Here is a 24180-nt window from a genome sequence, read left to right on the forward strand (position 1 = left end):
AAATGTGTCACAAAAGTGCTATGGAAATACTTTTTCTGCAATTACACGTCACAGAACGTGACGCACATGGTCACATGGCGTCAGGTATCTGGTCACATGACCACTTCTCTCTGAGTAAACATGACACGGTACATGTGAACAGAAGAGGAGACAGGACACTACCTAGCATTATACTTAAGAATGATTAGTGCCACATTAGACGTGGAACAACAAAGGAACACAGAGTGTTCTAAAGAGGTTCTGAGCATCTGTTTTCCTGCAGAGAAATCTTGCGAGATGAGATTTCACGGAAGTTACAAGACACCAAAACAACCTTCAATGGAAACATGTTCAAAGTGCAATAAAATGTGTCTACATTTAGAAATATCACTTTCATTTTGCGAAAATCTGTAATAGAAACCCAGCATGTGTCGGTATCTGTGGTGTGTTTGTCTGTACAACAAAATACAACATATATATGGTATGATAAATCTTACATGTACCAACAATACAAAACATGCAAAAAACATATTTTTAAATATGCTAAATTACTTAAAACATTTTTTAAAGTCATTCAGTGTATTTTGGTTGTCATTTTGTGTATTATTTTTCTCTCAATTTGTGTGTGCTTTGTGGTTTTGGGTGCATTTTGTGATTTATTTTCCACCCATTTGCATGTTTTTGCATATTTTTATCAGGGATGTCCCGATACAACTTTTTCACTTCTGATATGATACCGATATTGCAGCCTTCGTATCGGCCGATACTGATATTGATCCGATACAATATCAGCACGAATCATACATACTTTTATTACTTATTTCGTAGTGTGGAATATTGGAAAAGGCTTCATTAAGTGATGTTACTCAAACAGAGAACAATTGTCAGCAACAGTAGGCTACTTTGTTGGAGTGTGAACGACAGTCACCTATGGATAGAAGTGCTGGAGCGAAAAAATTCTTATCGGAGCACTTATATAGGTCAAATCCGATACTCGTTTCCTGGCTGATATTGGACCAATATAAACATCGGATCGGGACACCTCTAGGTTTTATTGCTGTTTAGTGTATTTTATCTTATTTCGTCTATATTTCGAAGTCATCCCGTGTGTTTTTCAAGTAATTTTGTATATTTTTGTTCTCATATTGTGTTTTTGGATAGATTTATGTGTATTTTTTGTCATTTTGTATATTTTTGTAATTTGAAAGTAATTTTGTGCATTTTTAATTGTTTAATTGTACTTTTGGAGTAATTGCGTGTATTTTTGGAGTAATTATGTGTGTTTTTGGAGTCGTCTTGTGTATGTGTTGCAAGTAATTTTGTGTATTTTTGTGCATGTTTGTGAGTTTTGCAAGTCATTGTGTGCATTTTTATTTTCATACTGTATTTTTGGAGTACTTTTGTGTATTTTTGAAGTCACCTTGTGTGTTTTGTGAGTAATATTGTGCATTTAGTTGTTTTGGAGGAAATTTTGTGTATTTTTTCTGTTGTTTTGCATATTTTTCTCTTTCCCCAACAAAAAACAACTTCTTCTGTGCACTTTAGTGTGTTAAACTTGAGCAATATTTGGATTGAGCACAGGAGTGAATGTGGAGTGCATCATGCATCGGTCGCTGTGACTCATGGGATATAATAAAAAATATCAGGGCTGTGTTTTATAATAAAAACAGAAGTTTTAGACAGTTTGTACTTCCACATCTTAAACTGATCATTGTCATGAGACGCTGGAGTCAATCTAAGCTCACGCCCTTCATACCCGGAGTAGCACAACGTTTGGCACGCTGCCTGGCAAACACAAAACCAACACATAGAAAAACAGAGCCCCGCCCACTGCCAATAGAGATGCCAATTAACCAAACATTTTGGAGCCTGGGAGAAAATCCTCACAAACAAACACACAAAGAAAAGCTCAGAAAGACCTGCTGGACATCAAGTGTCTGATTGTTTATGAGCTTTTTGGAAGCTAGCAAGAGTTATTTACATGTTTTAGACTGCGTTTTAACAACGTTAAAGCAATACATGTAGACACTTTTTAGTGAATTTACCCCTGGAAAGATTATTTGAGCAAAAACCTTCTCCGACATGTTTTTGCTCAGAAAAATACTATTAAAATGTGCAGTTTGGTCCCAAAACATTGTTTATTTAACACCAAGCGAAGAATCACCCTCACGTTTTGGACAAAATTCTACACAACTAAACCTGTCTTTGTATCAGAACCTTCAGTCACAGGATAACATGATCACTCGTCTCACTGTAACATGACATTTTAAAAGGGATTGTGGGTAGAATTTGGACACATTTTTCTACATTAAATCACTTGTTTTTTGGTTTAAAAGAAAAAGCGTTTAAAAGTGCAATATTGTCCCAAAACATGCATGTGAGGCATGTCTGAGTTTTAAATACAGAGCGAGAGAGAAGTAAAAAAATAAATGGATCAAAATGTGAAATCTGTTTTTTTCATCAGTTTCCCACAATCACAGAAAATCACACACAATCTCCTTAAGCTGATCATTTATGAAGGGATCTGAGTCAGCTGTTGATCAACTATTGTGAGACTATCTTGTGTCACTTAAAAAGGAGGAAATCTTTTATCTTTTATCACAGCAGGGCCACAAAAACTAAATGATTTGATCAGCATTTACGATAATGATCAATCTAAAAGTTAACACAGGAAAGAACAAAGGGTTTGTGTTGTTTTTGTTGTCGTTTTGTGCATTTTTCTATTATCTGTAACAGTGTTGTATACGTTTTTGGAGTCACTCTGAATTTATTAGCTTTATTTTTGTGTTTGCAGTGATTTATATATGTTCTTTGGAGTCAATTTGTGTATTTAAATTTTTTTTTTCTGTACCTTGCTGTAATTTTTGTATGTTTTTTGTTATAATTTTGTGTATTTCTCTGTACTTTTTCCTTGTTTTCCACGTTTTAACCACATTGTATTTAGTCAAACCAGCAGCAACAAAACCTCAATGATGTGTGTGTTTGTTTACATCAGCCACATTTCTCCTCCATCAGATTCCCTACATACACAAACACCACAGAAGCTCACAGTTGATCTCCTTAAACTGATCATTCATCCATGGATCTTAGTCACACTATCTTGTATCATTTGAAAAAGGAGGAAATCAGTAATAATGTCAACAAATATGACCATAAATCCAAGTTATGACACATACTTAACAAAAACCTATTATCTGTTAATATAATTTGTCCTGTGTGTGTTTTTTATTTTTTTAATGATTAGATCAGAATCCATTCATTTAATGGCAGTAAAAACAAGCCCAGCGTGTTGCCTTCACTGTCCCGTTGGCTGCAGTCAAAGCTGCTGCAACAAAAGGAGACAATGGAGCAGAGTTTGAACTCCTCATCAAAGCTCACATCTTTATCTCCTCACTTCTATGTTCATCCAGTAAGCAGCAAACATTGTGTGTGAGCTGTACAGGGCAGGGTCACAACAACGTGCTGCTTTTGTTAGGAAACCACCACCACCACCACAAACACACACACACACACACACACACAGAGAGACACACGCGCACACACACACTGCATACACACACACACACACACCTACCGCAAAAGTCGTAAATTGTTCAGCTCGGGCCGGTGTAAAGGTTTAAAAGCTCCTCGGAGGGTGAAGGTGTGACGCTCCTCTTCTTCTTCTCTTTCTTCTTCTTCTTCTTTGACTCCAGCGCACAGACACACACACACGTAGGCTGAGGCAGGACCCATAGAAAATGTAAATTTAAACTGAGTGGGAGGGGCGTGCTGACGTCACGACACGGTTCCGCCCCTAATTTTGTTTTCTGAAGATAAGAGGGGAGTCCTCAGAGAACACCATGTGCTTCCACACTCTACCTCCATCATCATCATCATCATCACCATCATCATCATCATTTATCATCATCATCATCATCATCATCATCACCATCATCATCATCATCATCATCATCATTTATCATCATCATCACCATCATCATCATCATCATCATCATCACCATCATCATCATCAGAGTAAAGAGTACTGATATCTCTTACTCAAGTAGCAGTACTGTTACTTGATTTAAATTGTACACAAGTACAAGTAAAAAGTAGCTCAATTAAATAGTAGTCAAAGTAAAAGTTACTAGTGACTTTCACCTTGTGGCGTCAAGAGAATAAAAAATAGTGTGATTCATAAATTATGCTCTGTAATTAATGAATCCAATGAATCTCATTTTTAATATCACCTAAAAATTGCTGAGAAACACCCTGAACTTGAAGTATTTTCATTTAAATTAATTACATTATTGGGGCAGATCAAAAGATTGATATATAACAAAGTGGCTTTATGAAGTAATTTATTGTTTTTAACAGACTTGAACAGATGCAGGCGTAGACATTTACATTCCTCTGTATGAGAGGCTACCTGTCATATTGATGTGTACTTTTGTCAATCTCCAAATATTAGAAAATACAAAGGAAATAAAACATCAGGTCCATATGTAGTGCTATAAGTTAGCACGTCATAAACAGAACACTTATTTGAGCAATACAAATACTGAACACTGATCTTGTTGCTTTTTCTCTCCTTCAGAAAATATAATTTATCTACTGACTTTGTTCATTTGTCACTCATGGATTTATTCATTTTGGCTCTGAACCCTGTCTGAGTGTATAGTGTGGATTGTGTTGCAGTTAGCACTGTGCGAGTGCCTGCGCTAGCTGTCCGTGCTAGCTGCTACATGTTTAGCATTGAGGTATTAGCTGCTACAAGTTTAGCATTGTGGTGTTAGCTGCTACATGTTTAGCGTTGAGGTGCTAGCTGCTACATGTTTAGCATTGAGGTGCTAGCTGCTACATGTTTAGCATTGAGGTGCTAGTTACTACATGTTTAGCATTGAGGTGCTAGCTGCTACATGTTTAGCATTGTGGTGTTAGCTGCTACATGTTTAGCGTTGAGGTGCTAGCTGCTACATGTTTAGCATTGAGGTGCTAGCTGCTACATGTTTAGCATTGAGGTGCTAGTTACTACATGTTTAGCATTGAGGTGCTAGCTGTTCCATGTTTAGCATTAAGGTGCTAGTTGCTATATGTTTAGCACTGAGGTGCTAGCTGCTACATGTTTAGCATTGAGGTGCTAACTGCTACATGTTTAGCATTGAGGTGCTAGCTGCTACATGTTTAGCATTGAGGTGGTAGCGGAGGCTGCAAAAGCCCTGGAGATCCACAAACTCTTTCTTGCACAATTTACACACAAATGGACTTTTGCTTATCATTCGGTGTTTTTATAAACCAAATTTAACGCAAACAAAGCTGAGAAGCTTGGCAGTTTCCCTTCTTGTATTGTAGTCTGCGCGTCAGTATTATGGCATACCGGAAACTCTTGAAATGGAGTTGTTTGCAGTGCAAAAAAAAAAAGCTATTGACGGTGTTATTTTTTTAGTACGTTATTTTTTCCGGTAATTAATCAATCGCAATTTACGTATTAAATTGACCGCTGTACTTTCACCCTCACGTTTATTGTTGGTAATAAATCTTGCCACGGTTCCTTTGCATACAGTAAACATAAACTTAGAGGAAAGAGACCAAATCTACCACAATTGGAACTTAGATTATTTTCCACAAAGGCATTTGTATAAAATAAAAGGTTTATCAAAATGTACAATTATTTAAAAAAATAAAATAACACGAATGAATTCAATTCAAAATAAAATAAATTGTCACACTCTAATAGACATATTTATGAACTGTCATTTTGTCTATTTTTGGAGTCGTCCTGCGACTTTTGCAATTAATTTTGTGCAATTTTATTGTTATATTGTATTTTTGGAGTAATTTTGTGTATTTTGTTAATTGTCATTTTGTATTTTAACAGTAGCTTTGTCATCATAATGTGTGTTTTTAGGAATAATTCAATGTATTTTTGTTGTCATTTTGTGTATCTTTCTATCAGTTTGTGCATTTATTTACCTTGGGGGGCTGCATGTGGCCCATCTCTGATAGGGACAAACACATTTACTGTGAATATGAAGACACAAATGAAGCCAACACTCATTCTATTATTCCATTATTTTTGCAGCATTGTGTTAATTTAATCAATGTTACATCTCATTTAAAAGGTAAAGTGAAACATCTGATCACTCTTCACCCTGATTAGAAAAAGATCAGCCAACACCCCCACAGTCCGTCACACACTGGAAATTCTCAGCATCCTTTGTGATGAAGAGTAATCTGCTTACAACCGAAGGCTCAGTGGATCATCTTATCCACCGTCCTTTGGTCAAATTATCCTTCTGGAACACTTGGAAGCTACGCTCATCTATCTCAGTGTGCTCCAATGCAGTGGTTCTCAACCTTAGAGTGGGGACCACATTTGGGGGTGCGAGACACTGGGAAGGGGTCACCAGATGCCTTCAAGAAACTAAGAATATTTTTTTAACAACTTCATCCAATTTTTGCAAATTTTTACCCTGTTTCTGCAACTACACCAAACTTGCCATATTTTAATCTATTTTCATCACTTTTTCTTGCCATATTTTTAATGCATTTTTGCAACATTACTCCCATTGTTGCCGCTACTCCATCAAATTTCAATGCCTTTTCTGCACATTTTTTTTTCCCACTTTAAAGACATTTTCAGCACTTATAAACCCTCTCCACCACTTTTCCACCTAATGTCACATATGTTGACACATTATAGTCACGTTTAACCTCTTTTCACTATAGTTTATGCTTATTTTTTGCCAATTTGACCACATTCACGATTTGTCATGCCCATTCTTTGTCAGTTTGAATAAATTGTTCCTACTTCTAAGACTTTGAACCCTTTTTACCACTTCTTCTGTCTGTTTTTGGCCACTCTAATTTGAAACTTTTAACCAATTTATTTGGTTTTTAAAATCCAATTTCACCACCTTTTCTGGTCACTTTTAACCCATTTCATTTCTGGTTAAAACAGGGATTTATGACTTTATACTATGGCCCAAATAATACTAAACTTACTGGATAACAGTGGATATTATTCAGATAAATAAATAAATATGGTTATCACAGATTCATAGAACAATGAACCATCATTTTACTGACTTTATGGATGGACCCCAAAAATCTCTCCCCTTTATTCCCCCTTATAGATGACCCTGTCTCCATATGACTGTTCTTCAATATTCATGTCTGTGTTCAACCACCTTCAGATACAGTGGGGGTCCCTGATCCCTGAACCTTTATTTTGGGGGTCGTGGGCTGAAAAGGTTGAGATTCACTGCTCTAATGCAGTGATTCTCAACTGGTGGGTCGGGACCCAAAAGTGGGTCACGGACCTGTATTGGGTGGGTCGCGGACAGCTGGTCAAAAATAAGTACCTCTCAAATTGGACTTGTCTTTTATTTTGAAAGAAACTTATCTTTTGACAGACTTGCTGTGAAATGCATGTTACACAGGAAAATATATAGATTTATGTTTTTAAAAAAAAGTTCCAAAAAAAAAAAAGTGGGTCACGATTTCAAAACCGTGGCAAAATGTGGGTCTCAGGGTGAGACCAGTTGAGAACCCCTGCTCTAACGTGACTCCAGACTTCTGATCTACTGCTGGGTGGAGTTTACTGGAAATGAGGGAAAATGTCTTAAAATCAGCCTGAAGTTCTGCCCTGAAATGAAACATTCCTTAGACGTTTCTCATAACTCAGGAGAAGGGTGAGTAAGAAGTGCGTAGTGAACAATGAGATGAGTCACGAGGAGGGTCACCTCTGACTGAGAACACACTCCCTCCAGAGACCAACGCAATCAAGGCATACAGGAAACACATGTGCAACAAGTGTGTGTGTGTGTGTGTGAGAGAGAAAAAAGTTCAGGCAAAGATATTTCATCAAAAAAGTAAAACTGTGCACAAGAGACACATTTATCATCAAACTGATGCAGAAAACAATTGGATTTCTCTGTAGTTTTCTAATGAATAAAACAATATATGCTTCCTAGACCTTTCCTTACTGCAGTCCACAGTGACACATGCACCACTGCAACAACATTGATCAGTTACTGCAATGTGCAGTGGTTTCCGTTTCAGGTGGTTTTTTCAGTTAGGTTTAATCATCTTTGTAAACCACAGCGGAAATAGAAATAAACTGTTACAAAAGTCTAAGATCAGGTTTATCATTTTGTGTATTTTTCTGTACATTTTTTTGTTATTGTAGTAATTTTGTGCTTTTTTATATTTCATTGTAAATTTGTATATTTTTGATGTCTTTTCTGTATCTTGCTGTAATTTTTTTAAGGTTCTTTGAGTCATTTTGTCTATTTTTGTTGTCATATTGTGTATTTTTCTGTTATCTTTCATGATGTTGCAGTCATGGTGGTCAATTTTGTATATTGACATGTAAATTTGTAAAAATGTTGGATTCACTTTGTATTTATTTGCTTTCCTTTTGTAAATTTGTATTGTCTTTTCTGTAAAACTGTTGTATGTTTTTTAGAGTCTTGGAGTCATTTTGTCTGTTTTCGTTTTTGTTTTGTATTTTTCATTGTAATGAAATTACATTGTAATGTATATTTTTATGTTCCTTAGTATATATTTGTCATCTTTTTCTGTATCTCGCTGAAATTTTTGTATAATTTTTTAAGCCGTTTTGTGTATATTTTATATCCTTTTGAGCGTTTACAAGAACAGGGGTCTCCCAAAATGAGTCCGAGGGCCACCAGTTGCTCCTGTGTTGGTCAAACTGTTGTCTTTGTGTGTGTGTGTGTGTGTGTGTATCTATTTTTTGGGGTTACACTCGAGGCTTCTTGTTCTTCTTCTGTGATGCGTCTCTAAGGGCCTCTGCCTGAAACAGGATGTTATCTAGAGACTGCACTGACTGACAGGATTCCCTGTTGGGAGCAGGTTTTACATTTCTGTGATTAATACAACAAGAAATAATCAATGTTTGAGAATTTACAGAAAGAGTTTGTTGCAGATGAGTGATCATAATTGTGGTGCACACATAGACACCACCCCCGACGTGTTTGACCTACTTCCCATTGATGGGGGGGGGGTTATACCAGCAGTGCCCCCACCATATGCCAAGGCAGTGTGTTTTCATGAAGACACAGTTTGATCTGGGATGGACGATGAAACGTAATCGGCTCTTGTTTCATCCATCCTAAACACAGATACTGCTTTATATGCAAGAAATGAATTTACATTTTTCTTAAAAAGTCATTCAGTGTATTTTTGTTATCATTTTGTATATATTTATAGAGTCATCTTGTTTGTTTTGCGAGTAATTTTGTGCACTTTTGTTCTCATATTGTGCTTTTGGAGTGATTTTTGTTTGTTTTTCTTGTCCTTTTCTTTCATTTTGTGTATTTTTGGAATGATCTTGTGAGTTTTGTAAGTCATTTTGTTCATTTTTATCCTCATATTGCACTTTTGGAGTAATAATGTGTATTTTTGGATTCATCTTGTGTGTTTTGTGAGTAATATTGTACATTTTTGTTTATTTGGGGTGATTTTTGTTGTCGTTTTGAAAATTTATTCCTTCATTTTGTGCACTTTTGAGATCATTTTGTGAGTTTGCAAGTCATTTTGTGCATTTTTATTGTCATATTGTATTTTTGTGGTAATTATGGGTGTTTTTGTTGTCATCTTGTGAGTTTTGCAATTTATTTCGTGCAACTTTATTGTAAGATTGTATTTTTGGAGTAATTCTGTTATCATTTTGTATTTTTAGAATCATTTTGTTGTCATAATGTGTGTTTCTGCTTTATGATGAAAGATGCACTAAAATGTGTTGGATCTGTTCATGAAGCTGCAAATCTTCTGCAGTTCTTACACTTTATCTACTTCAGCCACAGTCTAGCTAATGTAATCACTGCTGAGTGACACACAGACACACAAAGGTAAGAAGGAGGATTGGGTTAGCTTTGTTAATCTTATGTTAGCTTCTCGTTAGCCCTTATCACCCACAGATCTGTGTCCTGTAAACCTGAGAACGAACGTATGTGTGATGCGCTTCAGAGAATATTTTGACAACAAACCTTAAGATTAAAAATTCATTCACTCCAATGTTTTGAATTCAAATGATAGTCAGAGACACAGTCAGAGTACAGAAGAAAAGAACACAGAGATATCTGCACACTGCTCCTTTGCTTCTATTCACCCAAAACATCTTTGTTTGATAAAAAAAAAAAAAAGGCGAGAGGCCATGCAGTAAAAACTCAGATTAATATTATTTTACATTATTATTCTTTGTGTACTGTTTTGTATTTTGTGACTCCTCATCCTATTAGTTGTTGCCGAGTTTTTTTGGCATCTGCCCACACACATTCCCCTCCCAATACTTGGACTTCTTTTTCCCACCTATGGACACTCAGCTGTTGGGCCTTTAAACTGTGGTTGTGCCTTGTCATTACAGGCAAAACTTGAACTTTAGGCATTTATGGACCATACTGTATGTGCACAGCTAAATTATTTAATGTCCAATGACAAAATGAATTGTACATACTGTGTTACTCTATGAATGGCCATTTGTATTCTTATTATGTCTATTGTTGTTATTGCTTGATGTTGGTTGTTTTCACTATTATAATATATGATGTCAGTAAAATCTAATCCGTGTTCAGTGTCTCATTCTCCACTCCTAGAATCAAACCTAGTCTTCTGAGTTTAGCCCAAATCATAACTGTATCGCTATTTTTAGTACCTAAACTGTACTTTAAATAGGATAGCATGCATGCTACATTTAGTATCGGAGAAGACAAACGGAACGGCGCAAAACAAACAATAGGAGCTGAAATAAAGTTGTAATATTAGTTAGAAAAAAAAGAAACAAACATATGGAGATATTTATGGGTGGTGAAAAACCTGAACTGCTAAAAAAGGAAGGTTACTGCCGACACAGGGGAAAAAGAAGATAAAAGAGGATCTGAAAAGCAGAAGAAATTGAGGAGTTTTATTACTAAATAGATGTTGGGTCGTGAGTGGCTAATATTCGACCATTTGTTCACCTTTAAAATGTGCACTATACAGTTTGTGGAGAGTGGGATTTGTTTACTTTTGGAGAGAATACATGTTATTAAAACGTTTTTTCTCGACAGTACATGTAATTCTTAGTAATGATTACATCTATTCTTTCTAGCTCAGTGTTCCATGGATTCAATTTTCATCTGAGTTTATTTTGTTTATTAAGTTATGAGAATACACTTTAGAAAAAGTTCACTTCTCCAACACACCCTAAGTTCCATGTTGCACCTTTTAGGCATTGTTACAACATTGTTTTTAAATTAAATGTTTATATTTTTACCATTTTAATGTATTTCTGCAATCAACTAAAATGAAAACTATTTAAAGAAACATGAATGCTTAAATCTATTCTGTGGCTCTCATAATGTAGTTTATTTTTGCTGGTGGAAAATCTGGTTGGCTGGCAACTTTAAGAATCTACTAGCCATGCTGGTTGGTGATCTAAAAAGTTAATCTAAAGCCCTGATTGTTATCATAAGTTGGTAAATGTATGTCTATTGCTGATTAAATAGTGTTTATTATTGTGCACTGTCCCAGTATAATGAACCAATATTTTCTTTTTATTATTAAGATTAATTATAATCATTGTTATCATTATCATCATTATCATTATTATTATTATTATTATTATTATTATTAACATTTGTATATTATTATTAATATTATGGCATGCAGAGATAAGATGAGCGTGTACAAAGCAAAGTGAAGCGTGTCACTGCTGCTCTTGCATGTCTGCGTCTGTGTAACAGTTGCATGTATTTGTTTGTATTGTCATGTGGCTCTTCAACACGCGGCACACACACGACAGTCTTCAGACGTGGTTACACACAGATTTACTCAGCTTTACTACTGTGAGCCTGATCCATGGTGTAGTGACATGGAACAGACTCACTGTACACTCAGTGTACTTTACTTCACATACTCTTTATTTTTGGAAGAAAAACTTTAATTTTTGGATGTTTTCTAAATAATGTGACCAGTGCAGTGTAGCTGCATTACATGATTTATTGCTTCCTGTGTCTATTCTATTGTTTCTGTGTGAGAAAACGCTGAGTAAGCAGGATTTCCAATGCACAAAACAACACACATGAGCAGTGACTAGAGGAAATCAAGGTCAGAGCAACAATTACTGTAGAGTAAAGAGAGGGGAGTGTCTGCACTTCCTTTACCCCCCCAGCGGTGTAATATAATCTCTCCTATTTTATCCTCTGAGGACAACAGTGTGCTTGTATTGTTGAAATTTCTAACATTGGGTCATTGTGTTTATAGGAGGACTCCTAGAGAGCCACATGTGACAGATGTTCTCTTGTTTTTTTCCCTGAGCATTCGCATTATACAGGCATCATTAGATATGTTAATCCTTTAAAAGCCTAAAGTGCTCAGCTGGGTTATCCAAGCTTTAATACTGTATATATATATATATATATATATCAGATAAAGACATACACTGAATTTTTTAAAGTTGATTAATTTAAAAGTCAACATTTCCTGGAATTTAAAAGGTTGATGACTGGCTACTTGTACTTTTTGGTAGCAGTTAATTTAATTAAGTTAAAATGCTATATGAATTAAGTCTATTTCTAAATAAATTAAGAATACTTCTATGCATCCATCTACAGGACTCCAAATCCCACAATACAATGCACTAAACTTTTCCAAAAAGGTCAGTAAGAGAGAGTTTACAGTGGAGATCAAAACAGACATTTGAGCAGCAATTTTAGATGTAGTTTTAGTCCAAATTTTGTCACCAGGACCATTTCAGTTATAGTCTAGTAGTTTTAGTCAACTAAATGACAGGATTTTAGTTGACTAAATCTGTTACAGATATGAACTAAACTAAAAGATAAAGCATTAGGGTTAGGGTTTATGCATCTTACAAATTAAACTACCATTGATCAACCTGATATGGGATGATATTAATCAAAATAAATGAAAAACATGAAATATGGTTAAAAGTGACATCAATGGTTCAAAATACTGTATCTGACATTAGGTGGAAAAGTGGTAGAAAGGGTTTATAAGTGTTGAAAATGTTTTGAAAGTGGAAAAAATGTGCAGAAAAGGCACTGACATGTGATGGAAAAGTGGCAGAAATGGGAGTAATGTAGCATTAAAAGGAGAAAAAATATGGCAAGAAAAAGTGATGAAAATATGACAAGTTGGGTGTAGTTGCAGAAAAAGGTAAAAAAAAAAATGATCTCAAAAAAATAAATCTTAGTTTCTTGAAGGCACCTGGCAATCCCCTCCCAGTATCTTGCGACCCAAGATTGAGAACCCCTGGTCTACAGGACTCTACATCCCACAATGCCATGCGCCAAACTTTTTTTTTGAGAAATTGATCTTGCATTTATTGATCTATGAGTCTTTATCGATTAAAAAATGATCGCCTCCAGCTGCTTCAATTGTTAATAAACACTTTTAAAACACAGACTTCTGATCGTTTATCTTTAGGTGTTGATTGGACACTGAAGTCCATCCCTTCATTTATTTGCAGCTCTACACTTTTCCCCTGCATTTTATCACTGTGGTAACCATCTGTAGCTGTAGCTCCTCCCACCATAAGGTGAAGAAGTAAACAAACTATCTCTTTCTCTGATACGTTTTTACAAATGTATCCATTCTAAAATAGTTATTTCTAGTCAACAAACTGAAAAGTTTGAAGGCTTTTGTTGTTTTTCCATCTTAAACCTTAACTTTACATATTTATGTCAGCGTGCAGCAACCTCAGGATGGATGATGTCAAGGTGCAAAGCGGGAAGTGATGAGGAGGTGGTTTCCTGTACCTGATAACGCTCCATCCTCTGTGTCTATGCAGTCCGACTCATCAGACGCCGTTTCCTGCCATTCTGAATCCTGGGGTGGAAAATGTAAAAAAAAAAAGGTAAAATAAAGGAAAGTGTGAGTTAGCACTACAAGGTCATCATTGAATGCACAAACACATTCATATTATTCAACTTTTAGCCCCGTTTCATTCCTTCCTTCACTAATGTAAGCAATGAAAGCTCATTTTTATCAGCTGATAAAAAGATAAAAACCGCCTCACACCAGATGTAACTACTGTACACAGTAATAAAAAAAGGGATGTTAGCTGGTGTTAAAAAGAAGAAGGCTTCTGGGTTAAAAACAAACAAACAAAAAACAGGAAACCAACATAAAGTGCGTGGGATTAAAATAAAAAAGCAGATTATTTACAACCGACGGCTTGGCTTTGTGTCGACATCGCTTCTTTACTTTCTGTCATCTGCTTCTCCTAATAACAGTAATCATTCCTTAATCTTTTACCACTAATTGTAGCCCTACGATGGGAGAAAGTGAAGCATTTCTGTTATAGGGCCATACAATTACTCCTCCTGTCTCAGTGTGACAGAAACTTTAGCTTTAGATAAAGAAAAGCATGTATGTCTGACATACAAATGGAGATTAGGACTCGAGCCACATCTGTTGTGCTGGACCTCATAAGTAACAACCATACCATGATCATGGAAAGTCGTTTGAGCATAAATGTGATATCAGTGATATCGACCATTATTAATCTCTAATAGTGCTCAATTATGGAGTACATGTACTCCATTTTAGTTTACTAGTATCACTAATAGCCTTTACTAGTGAAGAAAATGTGTCGCTAGTACTAGTACATTGACTTTAGAAAGTATTCCAAGCAATCAGAGAGCTGGATTTGGTTCTAATTCCTCCTACTTCATTTGCATTAGGTCTACTAGTACTACTAATGAAACATTTTAAGTGTAGTAGTAGTACTCGTAAAAAAAAAAAAAAAAAAAAAAAAACCTGTTTTACTAGTAAAGATTTTTGGCGCACTTTAAGGGTTTAAAAGTGCCAAAAATGTCAAAAAGTGGAAAAAAATTTTGTTGAAAAGGCATTGGAATTTCATGGAAAAGTGGCAGAAAAGGGAGTAATGTATAGCAAAAATGCTTTAAAAGGAGCAAAAATATGGAAGAGAAAAAGTGATGAAAATAGGTTAAAAATTAGAAAGTTTGGTGCAGTTGCAAAAAAAAAGGTAAAAAAATAAGAAAAAATGGGCTGAAATTGGTTAAAAAAATTCTCATTTTATTGAAGGCATCTGACGTCGTAAAGGTTTTTGGCGCACTAGTAAAGCAAAATAATCTACTAGTAGACAATTTTGTGTTACTAGTACTACTTGAATTTTTACTAGTAATGACTTAAGTCTATTCGTATTAGTATTTCAGTCAATGTTAGGTTTCCTTGTTCATTCTTGTGATTTGTGTGTAAAAATTGATTTTGCTTTGGTCGAAAATCTAAATTTTGTATACTACGAGTAAACTGAAAATTTCATTAGTAGTATTAGTAAAGCCAAAAGACTCACTAGGAGTTTAGTAGATCTAATGCAAATTAAGTAGGAGGGATTAAAACCAAATCCAGCTCCCTGATTGTTTTGAATACTCTTGAAAGCCAACGGCAAGCCTGAATTTGCTTTCCCCACCCCCTCATTAGCATACAACGCTAACTAGTGACACCCAGAGCTGTTAAGAGAGAGAGTTGCGACAACTCTGTTCACGTCAATGGACCTTTTTTTTTTTTCTGTACAGCAATGGGGGTTCATGGAGCCTCACAATAGTTTGTGGAAGTCAGCAGTTAACTATTGTGGAGTAGACAGTTTTTACACTTTTTAACGGTAAGACGTTTAAATAATCTTTTTGGATATCATTATTATTATTGTCAGCATATCTAAACTCATTAACGTGTGCATTAAAGCATGTTTGTGGGTTATCTCCTGCTAAACTAGTAGATTAAGGGATCATTAACAGATACACAGCGTTTACTTCACACACAGCTCAGTTTTATCTACGCACATAGGCTACATGTTTTTTAATCAAACAGTGAGCTTTTCAATTGTATTATTTGTGAAAAAGTGCAAATGAAGTGTTTGAATATGGTTACCTGACAGAATTATTGATTGTTATAATCCTGCTGACTTTGTCTAACCATGTCTTTCTCCTCTCTGGTTCGGTTTGGAAGCCATACATTTTCACTCCTTTTCGGAGCGATTGGAGCATCCCCATGCAGCACAGCACAGCAAACCATGGTGGAGACTACATGCACGGACATCTTATTAGCATATGATGCTAACTTGTAGAACCACTGACACTTTTATACTTCACCAGTACAAGTGTAGTAATAGTAACACAGAATTGCCTCTAGTTGACAATTTTGCTAAATCTAGTGCACACTAGTGCACCAAAAACTTTCACTAGTACAGCATATTTTTGTTTACTACTAGTACACTTACAATATCTAGTCCTACAAGTAGAATGTTCTTAGTTTACTAGAAGTACGAGTAAAGCCTTCTCGGATTATTTATTAATGAATCAGCAGTTGTAATTAATTGTATTTGAATTTTAGTTATTGAAAACATAATTGCATTGACTTTCAGGGGGGAAAAAATAGGGCTGTCCATCCATCCATTCATCCATCCATCCATCCATCCATCCATCCATCTCTGTTACTTCCAAACAGAGAGTTAATTAGACCATTCGTGGTTATTTGGTTGTGTAAGATTTACTTTTTATGAATGTTTAATATTATTTATTTATATTTTTTGGGTAATAAAACGATATTAATAATTTGCAGTTGTTGTTATCTGTGTTATATACATGGGTATTTGACTCTTCTGGTCTATATTTGGTGTCACATCAGGTTCTGTGTGGACTTTGAACTCCATAGTTTGGATCATTATGTTTTAAAGCTGAATAAACTTCGGATGTTACATAAGATTAATATTTGCCTTTGAAAAGCAAATATTGCACAGGCTCATTTGGAATTGCTACACAAGTTGTGAAGTCCTTGTTGTGTAACGCTGAATTAGGACAAAGGAGAAAAAAAAAAACTTTTCAACACGACAGAACACAACCTGCTGCTTATGCTCCAGTTTAGTTTAAAGGTCAGAACAAGACGGTGAAATATATTTAAATTATAGTTGTAACTTAGACAAACAACCCATCAGTGGATGAGATGTGTGGTTTAAATAAAGCAATGCACAGGATTTCCATTGAAGCAGCACTGTTCCTTCTATTACTACTGCTGCTGATCAGCATTATTGATCAGAGGAAACTGCTCATCTCACCTCTTCCGGGAACAATGAGAGGAAATCATGTGAAGAAACAATTTAAGGTTGAATGACTCAGTACCATCTCCACACACACACACACACACACACACACACACACACACGCACACACACACACACACACACACACACACACACACACACACAGAGGTCATGTCATGTCAGCAGTCGTGACAGGTTTGTAATGTCAGGACTCACCAAAACAAAATACTGTCTGTTATCGATCACATGAAAGACTTTTCAGACTCATGTGCTTCACAAACTCATCATGTTGCACCAATTGTTGATCTTTTCAGTGACAGTGTTTCACACAGGCCTGTTTCCATTGTGACCCAACACATCCTCCTGGTGGTCAGAATATGCATTACAATAATCAGAGGATTGATTCAGAATTTTATCAGTTTATTAGATGATTATCGCTTTCATCAGGTTTTCTCAATCTTGGGGTCCGGACCTCATATGAGATTGCGAGACACTGGGATGGGGTCACCAGATGCCTTCAAAAAACAAAGAATATATTTTTTTAACAATTCGAGCCCATTTTTGCTTAGTTTTATACTTTTTTTGCAACGACACCAAACTTATTTTTATCACTTTTTCTTGCCAGAATTTTGCTCCTTTTAAAGCATTTTTGCTACTTTACTCCCATTTCTGCCACTTCTCTATCAAATTTGAATGCTTTTTCTCCACATTTTTTCCACTTTCAAGACATTTTAAGCACTTATAAACCCTTTCCAACACTTTTTCAGAATCAGAATCAGAAAAACGTTATTTATCCCCAAGGGGTAATTATAAAGGCAAAGAGTGGCATATAAAAGAAAATTAAAAGAAACAATAATATTAATATTAAATAAATAAATTGGCCGAGCCGCCTTGGCCGCTCCTCCTTTGCAGCGTGGCTTTCGCCGCGCCGCCTTTGCCGCGCCGCCTTTGCCACACTGTCTTCACCAAATTGCACTGCCTTCTGCAATATGCGCCGCCTTCGCCGCATTGCCTTTGCTGTGCCGCCTTCGCGGCATCGCCTTCGCTGTGCCGCCTTCGCTGTGCCTCCTTTGATGTGCTGCCTCAAGTTCATACGGAGACATAATATAACAGTGAATTCTATACTATCAATGCATTATTATTGATTTGTTTCGACAGAAATGTACTATTGAGATTTAAACTTAGACATATTTATGATTTTTGTTGTAGTACTAACACATCCAAGAACATTGCTGGAGTTATAGTTGTAATAGTAGTAGCAATAGTAGCTCCAGGAAGAGTGTTTTAAAGTTTGAGCTGATGATTTTCAAGATTTGACCAATTTCCTATTAACACAAAATGGAGAGTATCTCTATACAAAATAACTCATTGACTTTTTTGATCGAGAGGCCAAAACATAAGTTTTTTTCCCCATATTAAATTGTCTTCACTCTGTAGGGGGCGCTAATGCGCCAATTTCCGTATTTCCACATTGAGCTGGTTTACATTTTATTTACATGATTTACATTTGACGCAAATCAAAGTTTAAATGTGCAAATGGGAGCATTTTCAAAAAAAATAAATAAATAAAATTTAAAAGGTTTTGGCCAAAATGCAAATGATCAAAACTCTATAGATAACTTTTGATGTCCCACTTCTCTAGATGATCTCCAGCGATTTTGAGCCCGTGCTTTAAAATACATTTGCCCCATAATAAATTTTCTTCACTCTGTAGGGTGTGCTAATGTCCGAATTCTACATTGAGCTGGTTTAAGGCCAGGAGTTTAACAACTGAGTCACATTTGAAGCAAATCCGACTTTGTATGTGCAAATGGGAGCATTAAAAAAAAAAGGAAAAAAATTAGGTAAAAATATTTTTCACTTGTCTTGTCATGGTCTTCTGTGTTAATTTTCATGATTCTACAATGAATCAATTTTTTTCGGCAATTCCTATCTCGTAATGCATTTTTGGCGTACTTGGCGGCGCTGGTGGATCAAATTTTTGCATTTTTAAAATTAGAAATAGCTGGAAATTAGAGAAGCGCGCAATTGAATTTTTGAAACTCTACACAATGGTTCAGTGGGTCAAAAGTAGGTGAGTTGGTTCCGACACCGGGAAAGAAAGAAAGAAAGAAAGAAAGAAAGAAAGAAAGAAAGAAAGAAAGAAAGAAAGAAAGAAAGAATAATAATCCAACCCAATAACAATGTTTCTCCCTTTTTGAGTACCATGAACTATACATTTTTGGAAAGCTCGGGGGCATGCCTACGACATGACAAGGGTCCCTGATCACTGAGGGGCACGTGGCGTTTGCATAGGCTCCACCCCTTCCCTCGTAGTGTGGCCACTACAAGAGCAAGAGGCAGTTCGCCAGCTTGTGGCGCTCAGGCCTAAGAATTTTTTTTTGACCTAATGTCAATAATGTTGACCCATTATTGTCACTTTTAACCTCTTTTCTCCGTATTTCATGCTTATTTTAGCCAATTTAACCACATTCACAAATTGTCATGCCCATTATTCGCCACATTTCTGCCACTTTTAAGACACTTTAAACCATTTTTACCACTTTTTATGTCCATTTTTGGCCACTCTAATTTGCAGCTTTTAACCAATTTCTTTTTTACGTGCAATCTCATTTCACTACCTTTCCACCATTTTGGCCACTTTTATTCCTGATTAAAACAAGTGTTTCCATCTTTAGGATTACTATATTTTATTGAGCAAATAATAATAAACTTCCTGGATAACAGTGGATATTATTCAGATCAATAAATAAATGTGGTTATCACAGATTCATAGAACAATTGACCATCATTTTACTGACCATGTCTCCACATGACTGTTCTTTAATGTTCATGTCTGTGTTCAACCACCTTCAGCTACACAGTAACAGGTTATTATTTGCCAAAGCATCCCATATACAAAGACTGGTCTAAATACAATACACAACAATCAAGAACTAAACAGAAAAAAAAGATATAAGTAACTCAGAAGTCACTCAATTGAAAAAATTCCAATAATTTGGAATCCAATATATTCATTTTGAAAATATTCCCAGAATATATATATTTCTACAGAATATGTAAAATAAAAAATACTTCTCAATATGTGGCAAACAAACCTGATGTCGGACTATGATGGATGGTCTGGGAATGTGAGGAAACTTCAGAGGATTTCCCTCTAAGTCCAGCTCTTCATCCTCTGAGCTCCCAGAGAAACATCTTGGTGGTGAATTAAAGGCAAAATATTCCTGGTCCTGCATGTGGTGAACTCTGCTGCTGGTTCTGGTGACTTTTGGTCTCCTGGTCCTGGTGGAGCGGATAGAAATGCAGCTCATGGTCCTGGTACAGTGAGTGTCTGCCTGTTGCTGTGCAGGCTGGGACTTTATTATTGGACCTCCAGCCTCCTGAAGTGTGTGTTTGTTCCTACTGCTGTGATCCATGGAAGGGTTTGAAGGTCCTCCTGGGTCGATGTTGGCATCAGACGAGCTCCTAAAACAGAGAGAGAGAGTTGCGTGGTATCCCATTACATGACCAGGTTGTCTCTGGTCCTGTTGTGACTGGAGTCAAGGCCTCTGGTTACTATCTGATTCCAGGTCAGTTACCAACACACTTGAACACTATTAATTAATGAGCTCATCTGATCACAGAGCAGTGGCTCAGGGTGTAAAGGTCACCCGCAGTGTCACAGATGGCTAGAAATGGGAGACGTTAAAGGATACACGTCTGATGAGAAAGAAAGGAGGGATGGAGGGAGGAAGGAAGAGCAGATGGATTCATGCACTAATGGACAGATATGGAAATTAAAAACACATAAATATATCAAATAGACACTGTGATGATGAAAAAACAGACCAAAACAGAAGTTTTCAGACATTTAAAACAATTCATTTTTTATAACCAATTTGGTGTAACTTTATGTATGTATTCATTTATTTATATATTTATTAATCTCAAACAAGTAGAAGCACAAAAACCTGGAACAAATGGAAATGAATATTAATGATATAATATAATATAATATAACATAACATAATATAATTATATTATATTATATTATATTATATTTGCAAGGACACTGTAGGGAGTTGAATAACATCTATTCCGATTCCTCGCGGATCTTCTCGCACCGGACTCGTTTAGTGTCATTAATCCACAACAGCCAGTTTAGATGACACAGAATTTGTAAAGCATTTAAGAAATAATTCATTGTCGGTATCATTGCAGTCCAAACAAATCCGATGTCGCTCACCCTTGAACCAAGCAGCAGCCATGTTGAAAGTCTCATGGCAGTCTTTGATCCTGATCCGCAGAGATATTATAGGAACACACAGACACATAGAGATTCCTTGCTTTATAGACAGATAACATGTTATAATATAATGTAAATTTATATAATATAATATAACATAATATAATATATAATTATATAATATAAAAAATTATGTAACTAATTATGACAAAAAGAAACAGATAAGAAAAATATATATATTTTTTTTCATACACATTTTTTTTGTGCACGTTCTTCTGTTTAGAACTTTCTGTCTTTCTATTAACTTCATGGTGAACTAGTGACACGTGGTACTGGGTGAGCATTAACCAGTGCATAAAAATAAAAGCCCATTCTCCATCTGCAGCAAAAAAACCATCCACACCCATACATTATTTGTCCGTTTAAAGAGTGGTTAATGTGTAAAGGTGTGTTGTAACACACACACTGTGTTCCACTGATTAAAGGGAGAGGTCAGGGTGGGAGGACTGTACTCTTCAGTTTTTATCACAAACACACAATGGACACACACACATACACGGATATAGAACATTTACCTTTGTGAACACACCTCAGAGAATGTTTGAAGGAGAACTCGCTTTGGTTGGAACATTTTTGGATTCAGAATGTTTTGAGAAGATATCTATAATAAGTTCAACTCACATGAAAATGTTTTAACAGTGAAGCTCAAAAAGGAGTTTTTGTCCTCTTGTTTCCAGGTTACACAACCTCAGAAATACCACAACACAAACCTACATTTAAGATCAGTTTAAACAACAAAGGTAGAGATGAGAAACTTTCATCACAAAAATGTGATTGAATCTGATCCAAGGGTCACATTATCAACATTATTAATAATAATAATAATAATAATAATAATAATAATAATAATAATAATAATAATAAAACAAAACAAAACAAAACAAAACAAAACAAAACAAAACAAAATTCAATAGGATAAAATATTAATACAGGAAAGAATAAAATAATGGTGTTGTTTTTGTGAAATAATTCTTATTGTGTGTGTGTGTGTGTGCGTGCGTGTGTGTTTGTTGTTGTTTTGTTTGTTTTTGCCATTTTGTCAAATTTCTTGTCATTTTGTGTATTTTTGTGATTGCTTACAATTTTATTCTGTTGTTTTTGTAATCATTAATTGTGGTTTTGGAGTATTTTTTTTTTGTATTATTACTGTCATTTTTTATTTTATGTTTTGTATTTTTATATAATCTTATGTGTCATTTTGTGCGCTTACTTTGGGGCCATATAAATATTGTCAGAACTAAGGCTTAAAGAAAACAAAGGCAGCAAAAAGCTTCTCAATTGTGAATCCAAGTACAAACTTTTATTTTTTTTAAATCAAATTAGTGGCTTTTATAAGGAAGAATAAGTGTGTGTAAAAAGGTGGAACACACATGATAATAAATGAGATAATCGGGAGCAAATGCAAATCTGATAAAATATTATTAATATTATTTTTATTATTGGAAAACTAAGACACATCCACCTGTTAAAAAGTGCTGACTGATCTTGAGGAGTGTGTTACTCTGCTGGGGTAAAATGAACAGCGTGTCCTCTTCATACTGCATGAGTTCAACTTCCTCAGACAAATTGAACGAGTGTGTTCCTCTGAAAAATGCATGAGCCTTTTTGTCCCTGGTTACACTCAGCAACATATAGTTTCCCCTCACATTCAAAAACCTTGAGGAACAACAGCGGCTCCAAGATCTACAGCATCTATCAGCAACTGGCGGCTCGGGGTCCACATGTGGTCCTCAGTCTCATTTTGTGTGGCCCCAAAAATAAACATACAAAATCACTCCAAAAACACAGAAAAGGAGAGAAAATAAACAATTGATACTCATTTATGTGTTTCAATGTCGTGAATTTACTGTTGTGAAAAAAAAACAAAAGAAAATATATACATAATTCTTTCTTCATTTCAGGAAAAATATCTTATCTTATCAAGAGGGAAACAAAAATAGACAAAACAACATCAATTAGGCAGTAAATCACTCCAAAAAACATTGCAAGTTATAAAAAAATACAACAACACAAATGCACAAAAGGAGAATAGAAATACAGAAAATTGTATAAAAAAATACAAAAAATAAGTAGAATTTATTTTTTATTTTTTAAATACACATAACGAAATCAAATATACACCAAATTACTCCAGAAATATCCAAATTACAGAAAAGTACTTCAAGAACAAAAAAAATGCTGAAATGGACAATAGAAATACAGAGCCATAACAAACAAAATCAAAAGGATGACATAAATGCACAAAATGATGACAAAAATGGAAAAAAATAACTACAAAATTACAAAAACAACCACAAAACAAAGCAAACCCGTTGTTTTTCCCTGTATTAATGAACAGATCAATATCAATATTCAATATTTTAATTTGGAGTTAAATTAGTTTCAGCTTTGACGTTGGTTACATTGCAACAGCAGAGCTTTGCCTCCCTCTGGTGGTCAGTCACGTGAACTACAGCTCCCATCATCCTGCAGATGTCATCCTCCATCAGGGGCCTGGCCTATGATACGAAGCTAGATAATTATATTCTGGAATAATCTCCGTTAGCGGGCTTTACCTAACCAAACATTCCCTGCTGTAGTGACGGAGGTAATATCACAGCGTCAGACCAATCACAATCACAGAGGAAGTAAGAGCAACTTACGTCACAATTGAGAAATAATTCTTTAAAAATATGAATATTTAAAATCCATAATTCAGACCAAAAACAACACTGTTGATGCAGTAAAAGCAAAACGTAATAAATGCAGGAATTGATGAGGGTTAATACTTAAATTAGTGAGATTATAAACAGAGAATAAACATACACTCTGACCAGTTCACTTTCTCTTTTAACTTGTCTGTGGTTTTGAT

General features: G+C 35.4%; 1 protein-coding gene across 2 annotated transcripts in view; it reads right to left on the reverse strand.

Moving 5' to 3' along the window:
• The window catches only part of fam107b (family with sequence similarity 107 member B), a 47728-nt gene extending 27205 nt beyond the window's left edge, over window positions 1–20523 (reverse strand). The window contains exons 1-2 of one of the 2 annotated variants that reach the window (XM_028451207.1): window positions 20140–20523; window positions 13740–13809 (exon numbers count right to left, since the gene is read on the reverse strand). In XM_028451207.1, the coding sequence (XP_028307008.1) occupies window positions 13740–13809; window positions 20140–20460 (391 nt within the window). In that variant the 5' untranslated portion in view covers window positions 20461–20523. Of the gene's footprint in view, window positions 1–3553; window positions 3705–13739; window positions 13810–20139 lie in introns of those variants that run through there. The other variant, XM_028451209.1, reaches the window with a different exon arrangement.
• Between the last annotated feature and the right edge of the window lie 3657 nt (window positions 20524–24180).

This window comes from Gouania willdenowi, chromosome 6, assembly GCF_900634775.1.
Source record: "Gouania willdenowi chromosome 6, fGouWil2.1, whole genome shotgun sequence".
NCBI lineage: Eukaryota > Metazoa > Chordata > Actinopteri > Blenniiformes > Gobiesocidae > Gouania > Gouania willdenowi.